At 43.3% G+C, this 24,658-nt stretch overlaps 2 protein-coding genes across 2 annotated transcripts; one reads left to right on the top strand and one right to left on the bottom strand.

Annotated features, from left to right (window-relative positions):
- Positions 1–11,535: 11,535 nt before the first annotated feature.
- Positions 11,536–15,773, bottom strand: LOC133713557 (carotenoid cleavage dioxygenase 7, chloroplastic-like). Its single transcript, XM_062139595.1, has 7 exons — positions 14,922–15,773; positions 13,880–14,008; positions 13,657–13,788; positions 12,852–13,124; positions 12,660–12,740; positions 12,018–12,337; positions 11,536–11,895 (listed from the first exon to the last, which is right to left on the bottom strand). The coding sequence occupies exons 1-7, from the start codon at positions 15,769–15,771 to the stop codon at positions 11,749–11,751; spliced, it is 1,932 nt and encodes a 643-aa protein (XP_061995579.1). The 5' UTR covers positions 15,772–15,773; the 3' UTR covers positions 11,536–11,748.
- Positions 15,774–22,278: 6,505 nt separating this feature from the next.
- LOC133716446 (uncharacterized) lies at positions 22,279–24,303 on the top strand. Its single transcript, XM_062143158.1, has 2 exons — positions 22,279–22,552; positions 23,231–24,303. Exons 1-2 carry the CDS (start codon positions 22,279–22,281, stop codon positions 24,301–24,303), a joined length of 1,347 nt encoding a protein of 448 aa, XP_061999142.1.
- The last annotated feature ends 355 nt before the right edge of the window (positions 24,304–24,658 follow it).

Below are 24,658 nucleotides of genomic sequence, written 5' to 3'. Positions count from 1 at the left end.
CCGAAAATATGAGCGGGCTCTTAAAATTTGTGAAATTTGTGGCACACTTGAAAGAACGCCGTAAAAGACTTTCATTTCTAGTCTTTTACGGCACATATATGAAGCACGCCGTAAAAGGTTTTTCTTCCATTTACAGCGCACATGAGAAGTACGCTGTAAAAGACTAGAAATGAAAGTCTTTTACAGCCCATAAAAAACGTACGCCGTAAATGTAATTTGTCATTTACGGCACACACGGGAAGCACGCCGTAAATGACCAGAAAGAGAACTCTTTTACGGCTCATAAAAAAGCATGTCGTAAATGACACTCTTTTATGGCGGGCATGATATGCACGCCGTAAATTGTGCGTCGTAAAATATAAGTTTTCTGGTAGTGATGGCAATTGGTTATTCTGCTAGCCACCTCACAATCTCAGGGAAGTCACAACCTGGTTCAGCAAGCTTTGATTCAACCTGCAAAATAAAATAAAACATTAAACCAACTGTGTTATGCATTATTAAAACATTTCTGTCTATAAATTACACTTACATTAAATGGAAACTACTTACCCTCTCCTTCACCCACTGAGTAAAAGTCATGTTTTGTTTGTCCACCAACCACTTTTCATTCTTTTTGTACTTAGGAAACTCCCTCTTCAAATGCTCCGTGTGTTCCCTACACAAATATTTATTAAGTATTAGTGTATAAGCATTAGAACAAGAAAATAAGCAAAACTGTAAAAAACAGAGACAGTGATCGACTTACAAAAAGTAGCTTCTAAATTCTTCAGTGTTTTGAAGCACACAGAGATGAGCTTGCTGAAATTCTTTGCCATAAACAGACTCAACAGTTGCACCAGAGGTAGGCTTGTCAGCTGTGATGTTTTCTTTTGGGATGCCAATAGTCCTATCATCAAAGAAAAGTTGGGCTAAAAACTCAACCGCGTCTTCAGCTATGTAACACTCAGCAATGCACCCTTCCGAATGCGTTTTATTCCTAACATAGCCCTTGAAGACCTTCATATATCTTTCGAAAGGATACATCCATCGGAAGCAACCGGTCCACATAGCTTAACTTCTCTAACCAAGTGGACTGTTAAAATGAATCATTATGTCAAAGAAAGATGGCGGAAAGTACTTCTCAAGCTCACACAAAGTTTCGACCAGATCACTTTGGATTTTGGGAAGCCTTGAAACATCTATAGTCTTGCTGCAAATTTCATTAAAAAAAAAAGGCAAAGCCTGATTACTGCAACCCTGACCGGTTTTTCCAACACCCCTAAGATAGCAATTGGGAGCAGCTGTTGCATTAACGCATGACAATCATGGGATTTAAGTCCAGTCAGCCTCAAATCATCCATTGAAACAAGGTTTGAAATGTTTGAAGAGTAGTTTTCAGGAACCTTCATGCCATGAAATGATCCACACATACATCTTTTCTCATCTACTGTTAGGTTCCAGCTTGCCAATGGCAAGCGCTTCTATTTCGGACCATCTAGATTTGGGTGCAATCCACATCTTATACCCATTTCCGCCAAGTCCAAACGAGTTTTCAGGCCGTCCTTGGTTTTTCCGGGAATGTTCAACAATGTCCCTATTAGACTATCACACACATTTTTTTCAATGTGCATGACATCAAGGCAGTGCCTAACAGGGAGATACTTCCAATATTCAAGCTCAAAGAATATCAACTTCTTCTTCCAACATGGCATAGTTTCATCCTCAGGCCCCTATAAGCAGGAGCAGGTTTTTTTTTTCCAAACGGCCAATGTGGAACTTCAACCTCCACCCTGCTCAACAATTCTTCTCCAGTCAATGGCACTAGAGCTGCTGCATGTTCTGGCTGGTTATTGAAAGCAGCCCTTAGCTTTCGGTAAGGATGGTGTCTTCCTAAAAACCGCCGATGAATGGTGTAGGCCATCTTTCCACCGTGAACTAGCCTTGTAGGTTTTGTTTTATCAAGGCAAATCGGACATGCATTATAGCCTTTCACTATACTCCATGAAAGGTTACCATACGCTGGAAAATCATTGATTGTCCAGAATAGTAGAGCCCTAAGAGTAAAAGTTTCATTTTTAATGGCATCGTAAACTCCATTCATCCCTTCCCATAGCAGCTTTAAGTCATCTATTAATGGTTCAAGGTAAACATCGATGTCGTTTCCCGGTTGTTTAGGGCCTGATATCAATAAGGTAAGCATCATGTGTTTCCTCTTCATTACCAACCATGAAGGTAGAATATAGGTTACCAAAATAACGGGCCAACAACTATACTTGCTGCTTAAGGAGCTATAGGGATTGAACCCATCCGATGACAATGCAAGTCATAGGTTTCGTGGCTCATTACCAAAATCTGCCCATTTTTCATCTACTAACTTCCAAGCCGCAGAATCTGTAGGATGGCGAATTAAGCCATCCTTGTTTCTCTCGGTGGCATGCCAGGTTAAGGCCTTTGATGTTTTAGTTGATTGAAACATTCTTTTGAACCTAGGAAGAGGAGGGAAATACCATAAGACTTTTGCAAGGACTCCCTCTCTTTCTTTCTTGTTTTTGCATATTTTCCACCTAGATGTACCATCTGTAGGACAAATAGTGTCATCGGCATATTGTTTTCTGTACAGAATACAGTCATTAGGGCAGGCATGTATTTTGGTGTAATCCATTCCTAATGCACTCAAACTCTTCTTTGCTTCGTACACAGAGGCAGGTATCTCGTTTCCTTCCGGAAGATACTCAGCAAAGGCAATCAACTAGTCCGAGTAAGCCAAATCACTCATCCCATGCTTGGCTTTCAAGTTGTAAAGCCTCACAAGCACATTCATCTTGGTGTGCCTATTGCAACCAGGGTACAAGGGTTTGTTGGCATCGTCAACAAATTTCTTGAATTCATTACACTCACTCGAAAGCTCCTCATCCTCATCACCTTCCAACTCCACATCACTATCTAATTCTACTTCATAATCTGCCCTCATGTTACCCTGTACAGAGTCAGACAATTGGCTCTGATTCAAGACTTTCACTATCTGTACATGATCTCGACTCCACTACAACCTCCCCATGTTCTGTCCATTTCACATAATCTGTGTCAATCCCATTTACAAACAAGTGATCCTTTATCACTTGTACAGAAAAATCTTTCACATTTCCACACTTTGTGCAAGGACAACAAATACTGCTAGGGTTTCTAGCATTTCCCAAAGCAAACTCACAAAACTCTGCCACCCCTAACTTATATTCATAAGATCTCCTATTAGCATGCATCCACGACCTATCCATCTACATTAAACAAAAACCACAAACCAAAACTAAGTCATCGAGCAACAAAGCCCCAATGGCATATCCTACATGCATTCACTAAGTTCCATAAACTTTACCAATTCAAACTCTGGTACTCTTAATCACCGACAGCAATTTATTTACATATATACATGCTCCAATATTAGGCAATGATTAAAAAAAAAATCGACATATATTCAGGCCAAGCAAATTCAATAACAAGGACAAAACAGAATAGCATAATATATAAAGAAAAACAAATCGATATACATTTAGGGTAAGAAAATCCAATAACAAGACAGAACAGTATACCACAATATATGAAGAAAAACAAATCGATATACATTTAGGCTAAGCAAATCCAAAAACAAAAATGCAAAAAAATAAAAATAAAAGGAGGTCCATTAACAAACACAGATCATATTCTCCATTGGGAAAAGGATCATATTCTCCATTGGGAAAAGGATCATATTCTCCATTGGGAAAAGCTATGCTAAAACAACATCCAAACAATTCTCCAATAAGAACATTAACTGCAGATGTAGTATATATGAACCAAACCAGTCCTACACATTTTTCCTATTTAAATCCAATGATACCATGATATATATTAAGCATGGAACAATAGATTTCAACAAATTAAAGCTTCAAAACAAATTTAATAGCAGTCCACAAATTCAACAATGAAGCTCACAGTACTCACCAATCCAGCTCCAACAATGAATACCAACAATAGCAGTGAAGCTCAGTGCACGAGTCAAACTCACTCTACAGCTTCTTCCAACTCCACCGGATATGCCTTAATTGTGCGGCTGCTGAGAATAATAAACAAGGCCATCAGATTTAATCCAAACCTCAACAAGTCCTAGCTTCCATAATGCACGACTAGACAAGACCTAAATGAAATTTGTTCAATAAAACCACCAGCGCTCAATGCAAGCTTACTACTCAAAGGCCATAGTTTTTTCCGAACCTATTGGCATTCTTGAATCAAGACTAGAATCTGCAGGATTTGGAAGCTTGTAGAACATGTTTTGTTAAATGCTAGCAATTCTAGATATTAGTGGTGTTGCTAAGCCTTAGTTTCTTTAAATGAGGACTTTGATTTTCCTCTCTTATACTATCAAAAATTCAGCTTCCTTCTTGAAGATATAATAATAAACATCAAAATTTTATATCATCCAATAGTTATTTTCTGTGCCTTTCTAGTGTCAGATTCATGCATAATTTATTACAAATACATTTGACACCGGACCACCAAACGATATATTCTCCACAACATAGTTCAGTGTACATAGATATACAATATTAACTTACAATTTTGTTGAACTTGTCAATTGTTGCCAAAGGTATTGTGCCAAGCGGAACTTGTCAATTATTCCTAGTTCCCTCACTCTGAAATAAAAAAAAGGAAGCATATAAAACAAGCTAAGGTGACAAAATGGAAATGAAAGGTTATCACAGGCACACAACCACCAGTGTCATTATATTCAAGGTTTAATAAATAATATATATATATATATATATATATGTGTGTGTGTGTGTGTGTGTGTGTGTGTGTGAGTTACATAATCTTTGTCCGAACAAGAAGAACTGAAAAAAGAAAAGCTCAGAAAACGAGTTCCAACCAAATAGATACATGTTTTTAAAGTGCGTATTCACAACTTGCTTTTCGTACACTATCATACCTGAGGTGAAAAACAAATATATCCAAACTTCAAAACGATATTTGTACACAAAAAAACAATCAGGCCTCTTTTGAAATGCTATCCTTGACTTATGAAATACTAATTGAAGAAAAATCACCACATCTCAGCTTGGAAAGTAAGATTGACATTCAACATTCAAGCAATACAAGCCAATGGAAACTAAAAGTCACCATGATACTCCAAACTTTTAATATTGTAACCGAACCCTCTATGTTTCCATGAATTTACAATCAATTTACTGCACAGAATATACATCTTCAATCAAGGCAAAGGCAAAAAGAACACTGAATTTGCTAAGCCTAAACTAAATTCACTTTCTGGGGTCTAACAATATCATGAAAAGATCAAATCATATTCCTAACACTAACACCATCAACTCACCACCAATTTAGATATTATAAATTGTAAGTCTGAACCAATCAAATACTATTTTGTTCCCTGGACTCTAATCAAACAGAATTGCTATTTGTTACGACATTACTTGAGCAATTTACTTATGTCAAAAACCTTATCTCCATTTTGACAAATGAGTTATCCAATTTCCTAAAGCAACAGTCTTTTCCCTTGAAAAAAAATCCACAAAAAACCCTAAAATCAAAATCAGGAAATCCAAACATGGTACGTAGAATGGGGCGAATAGACCAAATCTAGAGAAGGAGAATTCGTGGGAAACCACTCACACAATCACAGTAACTACGTCATTTTTTTTCTTTGTGGGCATGCTTGTTTTTGCTTTCTTAGTTCAATACAATCACATAACTAATGAAAATAAGCATGAATTACACGAATTTAGATGACCCATATTCGAGAGGTGGAATTGGAATCTTTCCTGAACCCATAAGCTTCGACAGATCACTGTGGAGGTTAAGTCTGGTAGGATCCGCCGTCAAATTGCTCACTACAGACGGGTTCGTGGCCGGTGCACCATTAATAGTGAGTGACGGAGAGAAAAGAGAAAGAGAGAGAGATCTGCTCAGTGGTTTCAAGTGGGCTGCGCAAGAACAACGAGGTTAGTGCTTCTATTAATTAAACTTAAAGTCGTACCATTTTGGTTGAGGTGGGAATTACCTTCGTGGTGATTTTGCTTAGAATCAAAACTCCGAGCTTCTTCCTTTTTGGTTTGCAGGTGAGGGCAAATGAGAGAGGGAATGGGTTGGCATGGTTTCTGAGAGATAGACCTAATCGAGATGTGTTTTGATGACATATGGTGTTTTCATGAGAGACCCATGGTGTTTTGATGAGAGAGTGATGGTTTTTAATGAAGTTGAGAAGAGAGCTGCTCGACGAGAGGAAACGGCTGTTTTGACAAAGTGCTGATGGAGAGACAGCAAATCCAATAAACTAGGGGTGGGCAAAAAAACCCGAAAAACCGGAAAACCGGACTGGACCGGTCCGAACCGCCCGGTTCGGTCCGGGTTTTCAAAAAAAATTTGACAAAAGTTGCCGGTTCGGTCTCAACCGCTTCAAAACCGGTTCGGTCCCGGTTCTTAATTTTGAGATATTTAAAACCCGGTGGGCCCGAATTCTTACTTAATAATTCAATATTTTTTTATTAGGCATGCTCTTGCGTCTTATTCTCTTCTGAAGAACTCTTTTTTCTCTTTCTTCTTTGTCAATTCCTCTTTCCCTTCCCTCTGATCCTCTTTGGCTTCCTATTTCCCATTTTCATCAGAACCCTAAAATCACCAATTCAATTATTCTAATTCAAATTCCATTGAAATTGAAAGTGGGCTTCCCTGATTCTTCTTCTTTCTACTCATTCACAGTCTCGTGCTTGGTGAGGATTGCCGTGAAGGAACTGGGTCGGCGTCGTTTCGGGGATGCTAAGGAAAATGATTGGGTCTTTGAGCGGGTGGAGGAGGTCGAGAGACGGTGAGAGATCAGTTCAACGTTTAGCTGGTTTGGCTCCATGAGCACAAATTCACACAGCTCATCTTGTTCGTCATTAGCTCAAAGAAATTAGCTTTTGATATTTTGGGCAGTGGTGCAGTTTACAGAGGAAGGAGGTGTCAAGGAGGATAGGATTTTGGGTTGGATATGAAAATTGTTTGTGTTTTGGGACGGGATGGTCTTTGATTGATGTTTTGGGGCGATGGGTCTGGAATGAAGGATTGGTTTTCACTTTTTCAGGTGGCCAAGCTCCCATGCTTGGTTTATTTCTTATCTTCTTCTTCTCCTTCATTTGGTAGTCAAGTTTGCAGAATGCAGGGATTTGTCTATCAGTGATTCAGTTCTGTCAAAATATACCAAAAATCCGAGGACCGGCCCCTTTTTTTTCGGTCCGGGCCTTCCCGGTTCATAAAACTTGAAAACGAAATTTGAGCCCGACCCGAACAATTCGGGCTCGGTCCCGGGCCTTGCAAATTACATACCGGGCTGGGACCGTGCCCAGGCCTACAATAAACCTAGCTAGCTAATTAAGTTGTCAAAGGCGGGCTTTTAATTTTTGCTTTATGAATCAAACAACATAAAGACGAAGTTTTGTTGTTGTTGATATCACTTATACAACATACAGCCAAGCATAAGCAACGACCTCATAAGTGGGCCCCATGACATGGCTAGCCCCGCTTATGGCATGCATCCAGTAGACCGACACCCGAGCTACGTTGCCATGGTGGAGGTCGGCCGGTATCTAGTCGGGAGGCCACTCTCCCATGCTCTCCAAAAGGCTTCAAGAGAAGTAAATATGTGTATTATGTCCCACATCAGAAATGTAGAATAGAATAGGACTTCCTTTAGCTATAAAGGGAAGTCCTCCCCTTCTTGGAAAGGGATGTGATCCATGATCCCCACACTTGTATACTACAAAGGCTACTTGGCCTCACTCATAGTGAAATCGCTCTAAGTGGACGTTGTTTGGACCCAAAATAAGCATTTTGGCCTGACAAGGCGTGTCTTGGAGAAATTGAGCCAATGTCAGTGGCTCAAGCTATATATTGTCGACAAGTTCGAAATATATATTTAGAGGCTAAATAAAGCCTACTATGGAAGTATGACAAGTCAACTTTAGCATATTTTCCTACTTCGGCTAGGAAAAACCGAGCTAGACAAGGAAGGAGGGGTGGCAGACTAACCAAATGAAATCGAAATGTGCTGAAACTTTCCAGATCCATTCTAGACAGCCCAAGGATCATTTCTTATGAAGAGGGCAAGAGATTTTTTTGAGTGGAAGACCTTCAAACAATCAGCCCAATTTTCTACAGAAGCAAAACTGGAAAACTGGACCTGTAAGAGGTCCAGCAGCATTTTCGGCCCAACCACATGGAATAAAAATCGGAAAATTTGTCAGGATGATCTACACTCATAGTGGAACATTTCATATGAAGAAGTCGAAGGCATATAATGAAGTCTTGTTGGAGAAATAATTGAAGGAATAAAGGGGCAGAAACTGACCTAAAACCAGCTCAATATTCACATGTTCATGTTTCCTACCCACATGAAGAAAGCTAGATGCTTTTCTCTTTTTCCTTGGATATATTTTTCTTCTACAATCTCTTTAATAGATCATCACCACTTCCATGTTGCTGCACCTTCATGCTTTGCTTTCATTTCATCTTTTCTCTATCTTTTCCATATTTTACAAGTGAACTTAGATCTACTTTCATTATTTTTCTTCCACTCATCATTTCACTCTTCTTTTTCTTCCCTATATAAACACCTTCTCTTCTCATTCTAACACACACATTCACAACATCAAAACATCTCTAAGATGATCTAAGTTCTCTCTAGAGCAAACCTCTCTAAGAGCAACTCCTCTCCTTCTCTTTCTCTTAGCGGTGATCACACTCCTAGTCCTAGTCTTCTTAGAAGCCGACTTTCAGTGCCACCAAACCCTCTGTCAACGTACTTCGGTCCTAGTCTCCTCGGGAGCCGACAGTAGTGCCGCGACCACAACGGTTACAGAACCAGCCAAGCAAGGGTAACGTCCTAGCAACCCAGCCAAGCTAAAGTCACGCTTTAGCAAGATCTCAACATTTGCCGGTGATGTCGCTCTGCTCGATCTACAATATTGAGTATCGATTGTGTTAACAAGAAGAAACTTCAGCAAAGTCCTCACCACGAGGCAGAAAGAATCCCCACGACGAGGTTGGTGCTCTCCTCGTCTACAATCGCTTGAAAAGAAGTCAGGTCAAGGGACACCCCCGACGACCGCACCCGAACGGTGCTGGCACGCCCGCGCAGAAAAGAGACTGTTGACCAGCTGCAGCAAAACTGGAGCCAAACAGACGTAGCCTTGCCTCAAGGGCAAGGTGAACCACTATACATGCTTGTGTCATTTCTCTCTCCCTCTCTACCTTGCCTCATAGTTAGTTCCCGTTCCGTATTCTCACACAGAAACAGTTGTCTGATTGTGAACAAATTAAACCTCAGCTAAGGTTCCAAAGAGGGAAAAGTTCCCGCTATAATATGTAACCAAAGTAACATGCTAGGCAATGCTCATTTACATAACGAAACAACTCATTTGGTTGTGGGATCATCAATCTGGTGCTATATTTCAATCAAAACTTGGAGGTTTTTGGGGGGCTTCAGTGCCATTTTGGGCCAAATAAAGGCACATCCAAATATTTCCCACTTTATCACACAACAAAAAGTAAAAAACCGTTGTATCATGTTTTGCATGCTACTCTCTTATAACAGATATAACTATACTGTTGTACTATGTAGTATCAAATTGGAGCCAAATTTGAGTCGATCTAGGAGGAAAATCTACTGCTATTTTTTTTATGATTCACACAACAGATTATTCTTGTAACTATTGTGCAATGACCTTCTAAACAAGAACTTCAGAATTTTAACCACCTTATACAACGTAAGTTTAGTAAATATGTTGTGTGATTCACTTTTCTTCATCACACAGCACTTTTTTTTTTCGTTGTGCAAAAAGTGTTGTGTGTTAACGTTTTTGGTGTAGTATAGTATTAATTACTTAGATGAACTATGATTAGGTGAGTGTCCTGTTATTATTGAGGATGTTTTCTATGTTGATAATTGTTATTGTTTACGGGGCGTTGGCTTGATGTTCTCCCCGTTGTACTCTTCTATTATTATAAATGATAATGTCAGACGTGGGGATGAGTTTTCCAGCTAGGCTGAGTTCCAAACCCCATTTCAAAAACAAAAAAAATCGAAAAATCGAGTCAGAACAACCAGAAAATGAGCAAAATGGTCACTGGAACAGTATCCCCGACGGTAACCATGTGCACCCAAAATGCAATTTCTCCAAAATTTGATCAAATTTGAAAACAACTTACACTAGCACGTATAGCACGAAGAGTAGATCGTCTTTTGTATATCAACCACCACAAATAGCCGCCAGAGCCACCAGAGTTTGCCTAGAAACAGCCGGAACAACCCAGAAACACAAATCATCATAACCTAATCGAATTCAAAAAATAATTACACAGACATGCAGCGGGATAAGAGGATGAGTTTCGATACCACAAACACCCTAAACGGTGGCTGGAGTCACGGGAAAAAGATGAAGAATTCTCAGAGTTGCAAAAGCTTTCGGCATTCGATTCTTCCTCCATGATCGACGATCGTATGAACTATGACCTTAGGCATGATGGCGACATTGAGACGAAGAAGATGGTGCCGGTGTGCCAGTTGGACATGGCCGGAGGATGAAGTTCCGATCGGATCTTCCTTCAGGGTCGACGACACCTCTTTTGGTTAGAGGAAGCTCGAAGCTTCTAGACCAATCACGATCGTCTGATCTGGCACTTCCCCCTTTAAGTGAAATCCAACAGCCAAGATTAAGCAGTGGAGAAAATGGACGACTCATATCGGACCACGTGATTTTCTATTTTCTTAAATAATTTCTAAATTTCCAAAACTATTAAATCAAGAATTCCACCTTGTGAAAAATTCTAAAAATATTCTCGAGCACTTTAATAATTAACGAGATCTTAACTTAATTTCCCAACGACCTCAACTTAGCTCGACAATAAATTTCTGGGGCTCACAGTCGAAATTTGATTTAGATGATAAGGTGGAGACGTATGTCTTTGGTCTGCACAAAGTTCTAGGTCTGAATCGGCCTGTCTTGGTCGATGTAGCCTGAGGTCGTTGGCTTCTGTCTATCGTGTCTAGATCTAAGCGCTACTTGGGTTCAGGCTTATGCTCTGTGTACAACTAAGTGGTGTATTGTTGGGGTCTAGTCTCAAGGTGGTTCTGAATCTCGGTGCCGCAGTCTGTTTTGAAAATTTTGGTTGATTTGTTTTGGATATTTTGGTTGAATTGGATTAATTGTGATGTTGGGTTTGGAATTGGTGGTGGACTTAGGTTTTGAAGAGTGAGGTGGAGCAGCTCGAGGGATTGGAGAAGGAGAGGTGATTTGGGCTAACTCGTGTGAGGATGAAGGTTGAACTCTCAAGAGGGGAGGTGCCCTTCTTATGGGTTGAAAAGTGGGCCCTCATGTCGATGACAAGTTATTTTCTGACATTACAAATAGAGTCATTTTTGAAATTTGGACACGGCTGATGCAATTTGGAAGTACAGAGATGGTCGTGATTGAAAAAAGAAAATAATAAAATTAAGCACTAAACTATGTTTGACCCAAAGTTAGGAAGTAAACTGAATTTAGTCGTTGTTTTTAATATGTTTATGTAAATTAAGTTTCTAGGGGCATATTTAAACTGCGCACTCTGCCAACAAGAAAGGCTGCACTAATTTAGTAATTTTACAAATACATCTTCTGAACAGGCACACAATGTCATGTCACCAATTTGGCATGGCGTGAGATATGTTCATTGTGTGTCCTAAAACCAAAAGGAGAACGGAAACTATTCGTTACTGGCCCAGAAACCATGAAAACCAAGAGGAAAATTTAGGTGTTTGGGGACTTCAAGTCTTGCCACAAGTGCATCAGCCGCTCCAATCCTCTTTGAATCCAAGATAACCAGATAGCACCTTTGAACTGCAACTGCATACTGCAATTAATACAAGCATATCATATCTATGTAAGTCTCTAACTCTCTACTAATTTAGAGTTGAGTTGTTGCTAAAAGTATGGAATGCTTGAGAGAGTTTGATAATTTTCCACTTGAACTACCTCAACCACAAGAATGTAACCCTCATCTTCTTCGGAACCTTTGGCTATGAAAGTGGGTTCGCCGATAAATCTTCGACTATCAGCAGACCATGTGCGCACAGATTTAGTTGAAAGATTGAGCTTCACCACCATGTCATATGGAAAGTTTGGCAATGCCCTGCGAGAACCTGAAAAAGCTGCTGCATATATGTATTTATTCTTGCTGCCTGAAAATGCTGGATTTATGACGGGAAAATCTGATGACTTGATCCATTGGTTTAATGGCTCAATATCACATCTTTGACAGATCCCATCGGTATCCAAGTGGATGGAAACCTGCATTAGTATTTAGTAATCGTTTATTTGATGGAGACTAAATGTGTGATCAATACAATTGTGTTCGAAAACCCCTAACCCTAACCCCTGAAGTTCACTCACTATGCCCTGTGAGGTAAAGGTAAAATCACATCCATAAAGACGTTATATGTATAGGCCAAGGTTGACATGCACTCTTTGCACATGAGAGGGGGTGGCCGGTAAGGGTTTCACTCGTTAACCGGAAAAAAAAAAAAAAAAAAAAAAAAAACACAGCAACATTGGAACTGGGAATTGTCAGGTCTAGCTATATACATGAGAATTTGTTAATTAAGAAAGAACCCTGGACAAGGTGAGGCATTTTCTTGCTTTTGTTTCCATTTAAGTACATAATCGAAGGGTCCAGTTTACCACTTTGCCAATCATATCCTGTCCACCACAGAAGCAATACCAAATTAGTACAATTTATTTACATTTGTAGAAAGGAGTACTTTGATCAATATCGATTGGATCTGTGAAAGCATGTAATTTGATAATTACCAAGTAATTTATGTAATGTGAACCACTCGTAAGAGCAAACAGAAGCTTGTATTTGGATCTCCGAATTCCCATTTTCATCCAAACTCTCATAGGCATTGCCTACATGTAGCAGCCAAAATTGTGAAGGAGCTTCAACAGGCACTCTCCAATCTCGATTATAATTCACTTCATTAGGAAACCGAGGAAGCACATATATGGGAGAAGTTTCCTTGCTAGGGTTCACTGATAATGCTGCAATTGTTGGAGTAATTCCACAAAATGAAGTCATTGCACCTGCATTTAAATCATCAACATTACAAACACTAGCTCATCAATATCCATTCCTTGCATGTCGGCTGATATTTCTATTTTCAAAATAAGAAAAATTAGAGAAGTGGGTATATGATTGCATTGTCCTTTTTTAATTGGTGTAAAAAATAAGCCTGAGCCCGAAGTTCAGGTTTCTGAATCTTCTGTTTATGCTCTAGTATCGGCTTGGTCTACTCATCGTCAATAAAGGAAGAGAAACCAGGGGATGAGAATGTTGGCTTTGTCAGTAATCTTTAGGTAGGAACGTTGTAGGAAGATTTAGATCATGAATTCATCTGTTTAACTATTTCTATTATGACCACCGGTAGTTGTTGAGTAATTTTGCTCACCAATAATGTTCATACAGTCCAAGAATATCGTACTCAACCACCATCGAATATAAATCTAACCGTATAAATAATTAGTTTTGTTAAAGATATTTACTTATTATGGGAATCGTCTATAATATTAATGAGTTTGAAAAAGTAATTGTGTATGTTTGTATCGAAGTAACTACCGGTGAATTCAAGCTTGACACGATTAGCAAATAGTATATAACTAGTGGCTGTGAAAGCCCAATCATGAATCATCAAGTGATCAGGGATGATGAATTCTTTCTTTCCAACCACCTTAAAATTTGAATCAAATTCTGCAACAGGAAAAGAAAGAAAGAAGTTACTTAATTTAACCCATTTGAAAAATCAAACTATTGAATTATTATAACTTATTCAAATATTTACCATAAAATGTAAAATTGTTGCGCGGTAAAAAAATATCTTCTGCATTACAAGACATTAAAAGAAGTCTATTTCTGCGAGCATCGAACTTATAATGAGCTAATAATCGCTTCACTGGCATCTTAAACACTCCTGCACATAAATTATATACTCAAAATTATTTAGGAACTAGAATTATGAACACAGCTCAAGAAATACAAGTACAATATATTCCCCAAAGAAGAAGAAGAAGAAGAAGAAGAAAAAAACACAGCAAGTAATGAGTTTGCTACATATAATCATTATATTAAAAGATTGTGGGTTTTTCAACAAGCCGGAGCAATTCACTTAGGCCCCGGTTTAGAAACAAGATTTTGATTTGGATTTGAATTTGAATTTGAATTTCAAATCTCATGTATTTAAAATTTGTAGAATTGAATCACTTGTATTTGAAATTTTATTGTTTGGATTGAAAAAGGATATGTGAAGATTTAAAATTAAAGATTTAGATTTTGCAATATTAGAACACAGTATCCAACTTAGCCAAGTCAACCATAAGAGCAATCTGCAACTTGACTCGGAAGGGATGAAGTCGGCGGCAGAAAGCTCGTCCACCGTTGCCTGAGTCAAGGACTCGTCGGCGATGTAGACTCGTCGGCGATGTAGAAGAAGCTATAGAGGCTGAGTCGAGAGAGAGAGAGAGAGAGAGAGAGAGAGAGAGAGAGAGAGAGAGAGAGAGAGAGAGAGAGAGAGAGAGAGAGAGAGAGAGAGAGAGAGACGAGAAACGAAGAAATAGAGGCGCTGCGATCTGTCTTTTTTCTCTTCAGTTGAAGACCTGAAGAGTTCAAATAACTAGGGTCCCCTAGTTATTTGAAATCATCAACCTTTGCTGTCTGAAATCTCTGGGCTGATTTTGGAGAAATCCAAATACCCACTAAATAAGATAGCCAAACGGGATGATTAATTTGGATTTGAGTCTCTCAAATCCAAATCCTCAACTACAAATCACTCTATCCGCCAAACGGGACCTTAAGTTTTCTTCATGACCATTACGCAGGATACATACCGTACAAAATCGGCTTCAGCAACCTTGCTGCAACATCCCATACATCACCACCATCGCTTCTCCTCTCCACCACTGAATCCCAACCATCCATCAGCTTGACCTTCCCGATCGTATCCAACCTCTCCGGTTCAATTTCGTATGGTTCCCCGCCATCCCACAAGCACAACAGTCTCCCACCCCAGCTCACCACACTAGTATTCGCCACATTTTTCATCACCTTGGTGTTCCAAACTTTCTCTCCTCTCTTCAGCATCGAGAACAACCCCCTATGTCGGAACCGCCACGTGTTGGTCACCGGGTCGTGCTCTTCCACCTTTGCCTCAGTATTCACGTACCTCGCCATGAACTTGACACTGAACTTATCCCCATTAACCCCATCGAAAGTAAAAGCCCTGAGGTAGCCGTGACCGTCTAAAGGGTGCATTGTCGAACCGTGGTCATCCCTGAAGATCCCCGGTCCCGCCAAGTAGTATGTTCCGGAAGGAAACTCCATCGGGACCGCACCTTCGACGACTTGTAGAGTCACGGGCTCGTTTGTTTCCAAGCGTTGTGAGACGAAGAGGAACTGGTAGTCCCAGAAGTCGCCCACGGAGGCATCGACCACTTCTAGAGTTGACATGGTAATTGGAGTATGGGTTTCATTGGCTGTGGAAGTAGTGATGGCACGAACTCGTTGCGAGGGAGGACGTCGGTGCACAGGAGGTATGTTTATCGGTGAGGGAAATATTGGTTTGGGAATGACTTGAAAGGGGCTGGCTTGCATATTGGGTATTTGGAGGAGATGGCAATTTAATGGCGACAGCATCCTGCTTCCAATCGAATTATATAGAGGCCATGTTGGTGCGCACATATGATGTTAAATGAAACTCGTCATTTATAAATTCTCAATTTCCCATCCAATCTAGAGCATTGATTTTTTTAACGTATCTTATTATGGCATGTGTTATATGATTTATATCTAGAGAAAGATAAAATGTCGAAGCTAGATCGAAAATCTCTGATTCTTTGCAAAAAAACACTCTCCTATGCTTTAGTCACAGCATAAATTAAAATAAAACTCTCCAAATCGATATCCTTTTTTAATTCTTTATTATTGTTATTATATATATATATAAAGTGACCGAAAACTCGAACTTCACACGTTAATTTTCAAAGCGGAGCTCCGCTTTAGAAATTAACGTGTGAAGTTCGAGTTTTGGATCACTTTTCGGTCTCACATCCACATCTCGACCGTTCAGTTTTTAGGTACTAGTGTATAGATCATCTCTGCAAATTTTCAGCGAAAATGATGATCGTTAAGGCATTGATAAGTGCCTTAAAAGCTAGTACGGTTTAGGTTGACAGATTCAGTCCGTCCATTGGTTTAAGCGAGTTAGATACCTTAACGATCATCAATTTGGCTGAAAATTTGCAGAGATGATCTGTACACTAGCACCTAAAAACTGAACGGTCGAGATGTGGATATGCGACTGAAAAGTGACCGAAACTCGAACTTCACACGTTAATTTCAAAGCGGAGCTCCGCTCTGGATAAAATCTGTATATATATATATGAAGTGCACTAATGTTCGTATATGTAGTTACATCGGCGGTGCACTAATGTATGAAGTGCATGAGATAATGGGGCGTCGCCGTGCCGCATGGCGGTAGGTCGTAGACTATAGACTCGTGGAGCCCGGACGCTAGACCATATGTAGGAAAATGTGAAAAAGTGTGGTGCCCGGAGGCTAGACCATATGTATGAAGCATTGTGAGCCGAGAGCGTAACTAAAGCATGTTGGATAAGCGGAGCGAGTTAGGTGTTCGAGCGAGTTGGGTGTAGGCGCTGTATGAGCGTGTGGGGCGTAGCCCAAGCGAGTCGTAACCGTTTCGCAAGCGAGTCGTAACCGTTTCGCAAGCGTTTATCCGAGCATGTTTAATTGAGCTATAAGTGTCACAAGGTTCACAATGAATGTCACATGAAAGTGAAGTTAAGCATGTATGTGTGTAGCATGTACTTGTACGAAAGTTGCTAACTAATAACATGTTGCAGGCATGCTTAAGGGTTATAGAGACATGTATAGTCATGGCATCAGCGGTAGCTCAAATTGCAAGAGCGCAAGAGATAAGAGGAAGGCACTTATCTGGCGGATGCAGTGTTTCGATGTCGAAGTTGGGCGGAACTTCGAAGTTGGGCGGAGGCCTGCAGTGGGCGGAGGCCTGGGGTAGGCAGAGCTGTGCCTTGCCGTTGAAGTTGGCCGGCGGTGTCTCAGAGCTCAACTACGCTATAGTTGGCGGTGCTGAGGTGACGGCCGTGCTGGTGCTAGCTGTAGCGTTCCAGAAGAGGCTGGTGGCGGTTGTGATCCCTCTGGCGGAGGACTCGCCGGCGGAAGGATTGGCTGGCAGAAGCTTTGTCTGGCGGAGCGGAGGTTTGGCCAGCGTTGAAGCTTGGCGGAGCGGAGCACCTGCGGAGAGGATGATCGAAGATGGAATGGTGGTGGCCATGGTGAACAGATGATCTCCATGGGTGCCCAGACCAGGTGGGGGATGCTCAGCGGAGATGGAGTTCGGCGGTGAACAGTCCAGCGAAGGAGAAGTTCGGCGGTGAACAGTCCATCGTTGGCTCCTGGAGGGGCAGCGGAGACTCGTGTCGGCCTTTTGCTGGCGGGGGTTGACCAGCGGAGCGGAGCCTTGGCTAACGGAGGATGCTCGGCGGAGCGGAGTTCGATTTGGTCGGCGGAGCCTCTCAGCGGTGCTCTGTCCATGGCCGGCGGAGGCAAGCTAGCGAAGACAGTCTGGCGGAGCGGAGACAATCCAGCGGAGCGGAGCTCGGCGCTCGGCGGAGTTGGCTAGCGGGGTCTGGATGAGTTTCCGCTGGAGATTGGCGGTGCTGCCACCTGGCGGTGTCTCAATCCGCTGGCGATGGTGGTGAAGTTGCAGGCGCTTGATAGGAGAGAGGAAGCTTGTTTGGCGGTGCCTGCTGGGCGGACTGCCCTTGTGCTTGCCGCTAAGGAGTTTAGCGGGGGAAGCTCAATGGTAAGCTTAGCGGGGCCGCCGATGAAGCTTGGCGGATGATTGCTTGGCTGGTGAAGTTCAGCGGGAGTGGCTGCCAGCGGTGCATCCCGGCGGTGAACTTCCAGCGGTGTCGCTCGGTGGTGATGAGGCTGGCCGCTGGTGGAGCGAAGCGTGGTCAGCGGAGATTGCTTTGACTTGGAGCTCGGCGGAGGCTCGGAGTTCGGCGGAGTTGGGGTGCAGCGGACCTGGAACTCGGCGGAGGACTCCGAAGAGGAGCTGCGGAGCGGCGGTGATGTTGATCAGACCTGTGCAGCGGAGCAGATCGTCATCGTCATACCCTGTTGGGCGTTGACTCTTGAGTTGGGCGTTGACCCGCCATGGTCAGCGGAGGTCAAAAGTTGATCAAGCCATGATGGGCGTTGACCGACTCCGCCGGGCGCTGACCAGCCATGGTCGGCGTTGACTTGGCCGCTAAGGATATGTTGAGATGTCTTAACTCAATGGTAAGTGTGACGAAGCCTTTGTGTGACGGCTTCCCACAGACGGCGCCAATGTTAACGTTAGTGATCCGTGGGATCTTTAGTTAGCTTAACTGAGAGAGAGAGAGAGATTGACACGAGATGTATAGTGGTTCGCCTCCTGCCTTAGCGGGAGACTACGTCCACTTGAATGTGTACTAGTGTGTCGAGCCTTGCGGCCTAACAAGATTACAAGAGATGTAATGGGATGTTGTGGAATGAATGGTGTTTAAGTGGGAGGAGAGTTCCTTTTATAAGTGAAGGAGTGCTCTTCCTTTACATGGTTTTCGATGTGGGACAAGCAAACAACTATTCTAGTATAGAAATGCCTAGTTGCGGAGGCAACTTGGCAAGGCTGGAAAGGTGGCTTCCCGGCGGCGGATTTGCGACTTCCGGATACCGTAGCGTAGCTTGAACATAGGGCTACAAGATGCAAGTAGCGGTTGTGCCTCACCATGGCTTGTGGGTGTCCCAAAGAGGGTGTTAATTATGCTTGGTGATGTAGCAAATAGCCTTGCTAGTAGAGGTATCTACACCGGGAAACACCGTACAGTGGCTGCTCTAAACTATCAGCCAACCACATATGATCCCTACTATCAGGGCGAAGAGTTGCTCCCAGAAGAAGATGAAGAGAAGGAACATGACGTCTCCGCCTTCGAGTTGACTGGAAGGAAGAGCTCTGCTCTCAAACAGCTGAAGTTAACTAAGGAACCGGTCAAGCTCAAGTCTGTGGCCTTCACCAAACCTGAATTCGCGACATACACGTATGATGACACTAAGGCGCATGAAATTTTAGATGAGATGATAGCCGCGAAGATGGTGAAGACAGATTTTGGGCCTTTTCCCAAACCAGAGCAGCTGAAGGGTAAAAAGTATTGCAAGTTCCATAATCTGTGGAACCATAACACAGTTGAGTGTGTCAAGCTGAAGGATCAGATTCAGGTATGGCTCAATAATGGTAGTCTGCAGGTTGAATCTCCAACAACCGCGACAGCACTAGTGGATCTGAATCCTTTCCCGGATACCGGAGTAAACATGGTTGATGTGACTTGCAATAGAAAATGCCAGAGGAAACCAACTCTTGACTTGATGACCAGGGCTCAGAAGGAGAAGGGAGAGGAAAAGGAAACCCCAACGCGAAAGAAATCGAAATCCATCAGCGAGGCTTCACCTGTGGTCCTGTGCTCGCGATGCAAAGAGGAGTGCAGCATCCAAGTGTCGCATGAAGAGGTTGAGCAGACATTCCGCTTTGGCTCATTCCTGCCAGTCAAGTGGGCTTCACCCTCGGGGAATATTTCCCAGCCTTCCAGCCCCAAAGCGAAAGACAAAACATAATAGTCGCCATCCCCAAAAGATTCCAACTTGTTTAAGAGATTGAAGGCTGCAGCGGATGAGAAGAAACAAGATGAGAAGGGCATAAACGAGCGCCGAGACATCCTGATCAAACCTTACATCCCGCCTACTTCAACATCTGCCATCAAGGAAGGCAAGTGGTATACCAGGAAAAGGGGAAAGCGGTAGAGATCAGTCCCTCCAACAAAAGAAATTTACCGCGCAGGTTTGGAGAGGCCAAGCGAACACTAGAGGCTTTGGATCAAGGCCTGATTAAACCTTCGCAATTGGTTAAATCTCTTAAGCAGTATCAAAGAGAGATGGAGGCGCTAGCCGCTAAGCCTTTAGTGGCTCCCCGTAGCTTTCAGAAACAAGGAAGTTCAGCGCCAGGGTCGTCCAAGCCCAGTGTTTTCTGCAAGATTACCAACGAAATGACACCACCGCCTGCTAGGAAGGAAAGCTCGCCAGCCAGGCGACCAAGTGTCCGACGCAGGCTGTTTCGCGACGAGCCTGAAGCCAAACCCCTAGTTTTTTAGAGACTGGGGGGCAAGGATCATACCTTGGAAACCTTGCAATGGAGACCTAAGAAGATCCAGAGCGTAGTGGTCGCGACCACAACAGAGGCTCCAGTAATGAAACAAAAGCCGGATCCACCAAAGCAAGCTCTCGTGGTACATGAACAAAAGCAGGATGAGACGATGATTCTTGCAGAAGAGTCGTTGGTTGCCTTGGTGGCTAAACAGTTCAACGCAGAGATCCCAGTTGACGAACCCAAGCTCAACCTTGAGGATGACATAGATGAGACAGAGATGGTAGACACTACTTGCGGCATGGTATATGTGTTACCCGTTAAGTATTCCCTTCCGGTCGCCGCGCAAGACTGTGTAGAAGCTGATGCAACCGGCGAACAGTCGTTGCATTACGTCAGCAGCAACGACACCTGTGGAAGAGGCAGTTTTCCTTGAAACTGAAGATGCTGATAGCAGGGGGTTCTTCATGAGTTTCACAAGGCCAACACCCACTATGGTGCAACACATGAGACCTTTGTATATTACGGCAGAGATTAATGGTACCAAAGTCAGCAAGATAATGGTTTACACTGGCGCGGCCATAAACGTCATTACTACAAGAACCATGCAGTTGCTAGGGATCAAGAAGGAAAAGATCCAGTCTACTTCCCTAACACTGAAGAACTTTGCAAGGACTGTAACAAAGACATTGGGCCTACTGAACCTGTGTATCAAGGTCAGTCCGACAGAGGGTGTTTACGCCTTCTTCGTAACAGACTGCTACGCGGCCTACAGCGCCATCTTGGGCCGGGATTGGATTCACCGGAGATATTGTGTTCCGTCCACTCTTCACCAGGAACTAGTTGTGTGGAACAGGGCTACAGACAAGGCAGAGGTGATTAAAGCAGATCCCCGACAGTTTCCTGTCTCCGCGAACTATGTAGATGCTAGGTACTATTTGGAGCCCATTACTCCATTACAGGTCAGTGGCATTGACAACAAAGGCCGCCCCACAGGGGTGACGACCTCTGAATTGGCAAAGTGGGGGCTCACGCACTAGAAAGAAGACATGGAGAGGTCTGGCCACGTTGTGTCCCACAACCAGAATAATTAATGGATTACGACCTTCCAGAGGAAGGGATAGAGGCCTTCCATTCTTTGTACGACAGGTTATCTTTGTACTAGGTGGAAAAAGAGGCCTACGATCGAGTCGCGACATTGGAATGTGTTAACGAAGAATTCTCTGACCACGAGGAGGAAGAATAGGAAATCCAACTCGCCCCAGCAGTGCTAGACGACACTCCTCCCAATGTTAGGTATCCTACCGAGAAGATTAACTTATGAACGACAACTGAGCCCATAGAAATGGCTATTAGTACCTATCTAGAGCCTGGAGAGGGAAAGAAGCTTACCGATTTGTTACTAGAATACAAAGACTGTTTTGCAAAAAAATATGAAGACATCCCAGGCCTGTCACCCTACTTGGTTTGCCACCAGCTGCTAACGTTACCTGCCAAGAGGCCTGTGAAGCAAGAACCGCGAAGGATGAACTCGGAGACCCAAGTTTTGGTCAAAGAAGAAGTTGAAAAGATGCACAAGTCAGGCATCATCAAGGTGGCCAAGTACAACCACTGGCTATCCAACATAGTGCCTGTTTGCAAGAAAAATGGCAAAATGAGGGTCTGCGTGGATTACAGAGATCTTAATCTGGCTACCCCCAAAGACGTCTATCCCATGCCGGTGGTGGATATGTTGGTAGATGTAGTAGCGGGACATGAGCTGTTATCCTTTATGGATGGAACCGCAGGATATCATTAGATTCCAGTGGCGGAGGAGGACAGGAATAAGACTGCATTCCGTTGTTCGAGTTTCGCGGGAGTTTTCGAATATGTGGTCATGCCCTTTGGGCTAAAGAATGCTAGGGCCACCTATCAGAGAGCCATGAACCTGATCTTCCATGACATACTCGGAAAGATCTTTGAAGTTTACATAGGATGACGTGGTCATGAAGTCTAGAAAGCGAGAGGACCACGTTGCAGACCTCAGAAAGGTCTTTGAGCGCATGCGGCTACACAAACTAAAGATGAATCCGGCCAAGTGCGTTTTCGAAGTTCAGGCTGGTGACTTCCTAGGTTTCATTGTCCACCAAAGGGGCATTGAGGTCCCTAAGAATAAGGCAAACGCGGTCATCAACGCGTCTCCCCTACGAACGAAGAAGGAATTACAAAGGTTATTAGGCAAGATCAATTTCCTGCGGCGGTTCATCTCTAACTCCGTTGGTAAGATCCAACCTTTTTTCCCACTCTTAAAGCTGCAGGGACAGAATGAGTTCGTTTGGGAGCCTAAACACTAAGAGGCTTTTAACAAAATCAAGGCTTATCTCGCGAGTTTGCCAGTACTTGTACCTCCCAGACCGGGTTTCCCACTGAAGCTTTATATCTCAGCGGTTGAGGCTTCCATTAGGAGCCTACTCGCTCATGATGATGAGGATGGTGTCGAGCACGCTATCTTTTATCTCAACAAGACACTCACAGATTGCGAAATGAGGTACACCCCAATGAAAAAGCTGTGCCTCACTCTATACTTCTCAGCGTGCAAGTTGCGGCATTACATGTTATCCTTTACTACTTGCATCATAGCTCAGACTGATCTAGTCAAATATATGCTTTCGCGGCCTATCCTAAGAGGTCGCATTGGCAAGTGGGTGCTCGCCTTGTCTGAATTCTCCTTGTAGTACGTTCCACAGAAAGCAGTCAAAGGGCAAGCTATCACGAACTTCTTGGCTCATCACCCTATGTTGGACGTACCAGCGGTGTGAGATTTAGAGGTTGCCACTAAAACAATAGATCGACCAGACTTAGCATGCTTGCCTGAGTACGCTAAGTTATATCAAGCCACGGTCGCGCTCCAACCCTGGGTCCTGTATTTTGACGGTTCGAGAACGGAGACACTGGCAGAGGCAGGGGAAGTCTTGGAAAACCCAGTTGGGGATCGGTTTTCGTACTCTTTCCAACTGGAGGTCAAGTGTACAAATAACCAAGCCGAGTATGAGGCCCTTATTATAGGCCTAGAAGTGTTACTAGAGTTGGGGGTTGGAGACGTCCAGGTTCGCGAAGACTCCCTACTCGTCATTAATCAGCTTCGCGAGAAGTTCAGGTGCACTAGCTTTTTACTCGCCCCTTATTTGGATCGCGCACTTGAACTCCTGGATCAATTTGATGATGCGGATCTAGAGCATATCCCTCGCGAGCGCAATTTTGCTGCTAACGAGCTCGCCCAATTGGCAACAGGTATAACTTTAAAGTATGGGGTTCGCGAGAGGATTTTAAAAGTAGAGCGACGCTCGCTGCCTTCGTGGCTCGCGAGGCCTGATCCACCTGATGAGCCAGCAGTGGCTATTTTGGAACCTATTGAAGTGGATTGGCGTGTTCCCTTGATCGCATACCTCAAGCAGCCAGACTCCTCAGCCGATAAGAAGATCCGTTTTCTCGATATAAATTACTTTCTCAGGAACGATGAGCTACGGCAGCGGGGCGAGGATGGCATAGATTTCCGGTGTATTTACGGTCGCGAGGCCAAGCGCTTGATGCGAGAGGTGCATGCAGGCGTGTGTGGGGCTCACCAAGCGGGCCCAAAAATGCGTTGGCTCATCAGGAGACATGGTTATTATTGGCCCAGCATCTTAAGGGATTGTATCGAGTTCGCGAAGGGTTGCCAGGATTGCCAGGCACACGGACCAGTCCAGCACATTCCCAACATCCCCATGCATCCTATAATTAAGCCCTGGCCGGCACGTGGCTGGGCCCTGGACTTGATTGGCATGATTCATCCTCACTCTTCTCTTCAGCACAAGTTCATCATCGTCGCTACTAACTTCTTTACTAAATGGGTAGAAGCCGAGCCTTTAAAGGAGGCTTCCGGCGCCACCATTTGGCAATTCATCTTTAATCACATTATTTGCAAGTTTGGCGTCCCAGAGGTCTTGGTCTCTGACAGGGGAGCAGCATTCCTGGGTCGCGAAGTGGAGTAGCTCATCGTTGACTTGGGTATCCACCCCATACTACGCCCAATCCAACGGCCAAGCAGAGGCCAATAACAAAATTGTCATCACCTTACTCAAGAAGATGCTCGCTGAGAATCCCCACTAGTGGCATGAGAAGCTGTATAAGACACTTTGGGCTTATCATACTTCCAAGCGTAGCCCCACCGCCACAACACCCTATGCTCTCATGTTTTGTCATGACGCAGTCTTACCTCTGGAGATCAACATTCAGTCCCTGCGAGTCCAGGACCAGCATCATCTGATCGGTGAAGATTATGTTCAAGCTATGTGGTAGGAGCACGAAGATCTTAGCGCGCAGCGCCTGACGGCCTTGGATAGTTTG

The sequence above is a fragment of the Rosa rugosa genome, chromosome 6 (genome assembly GCF_958449725.1).
Source record: "Rosa rugosa chromosome 6, drRosRugo1.1, whole genome shotgun sequence".
NCBI lineage: Eukaryota > Viridiplantae > Streptophyta > Magnoliopsida > Rosales > Rosaceae > Rosa > Rosa rugosa.
This window is presented reverse-complemented; position numbering and strand designations above follow the sequence as displayed.

Bases quoted from the DNA above. Each gene is read 5' to 3' on its own strand.
- LOC133713557 (XM_062139595.1), bottom strand. From the start codon at position 15,771: ATGTGCGCACCAACATGGCCTCTATATAATTCGATTGGAAGCAGGATG. The intron at 12,338-12,659 runs TCCAGGGTTCTT...ACTAAATACTAA, and splicing joins CAAGAAAATGCCTCACCTTG to TGCAGGTTTCCATCCACTTG. The intron at 11,896-12,017 runs GTAGTTCAAGTG...TATTAATTGCAG, and splicing joins GTTACATTCTTGTGGTTGAG to TATGCAGTTGCAGTTCAAAG.
- LOC133716446 (XM_062143158.1), top strand. From the start codon at position 22,279: ATGAAGTCTAGAAAGCGAGAGGACCACGTTGCAGACCTCAGAAAGGTC. The intron at 22,553-23,230 runs GTAAGATCCAAC...AGACACTGGCAG, and splicing joins GTTCATCTCTAACTCCGTTG to AGGCAGGGGAAGTCTTGGAA.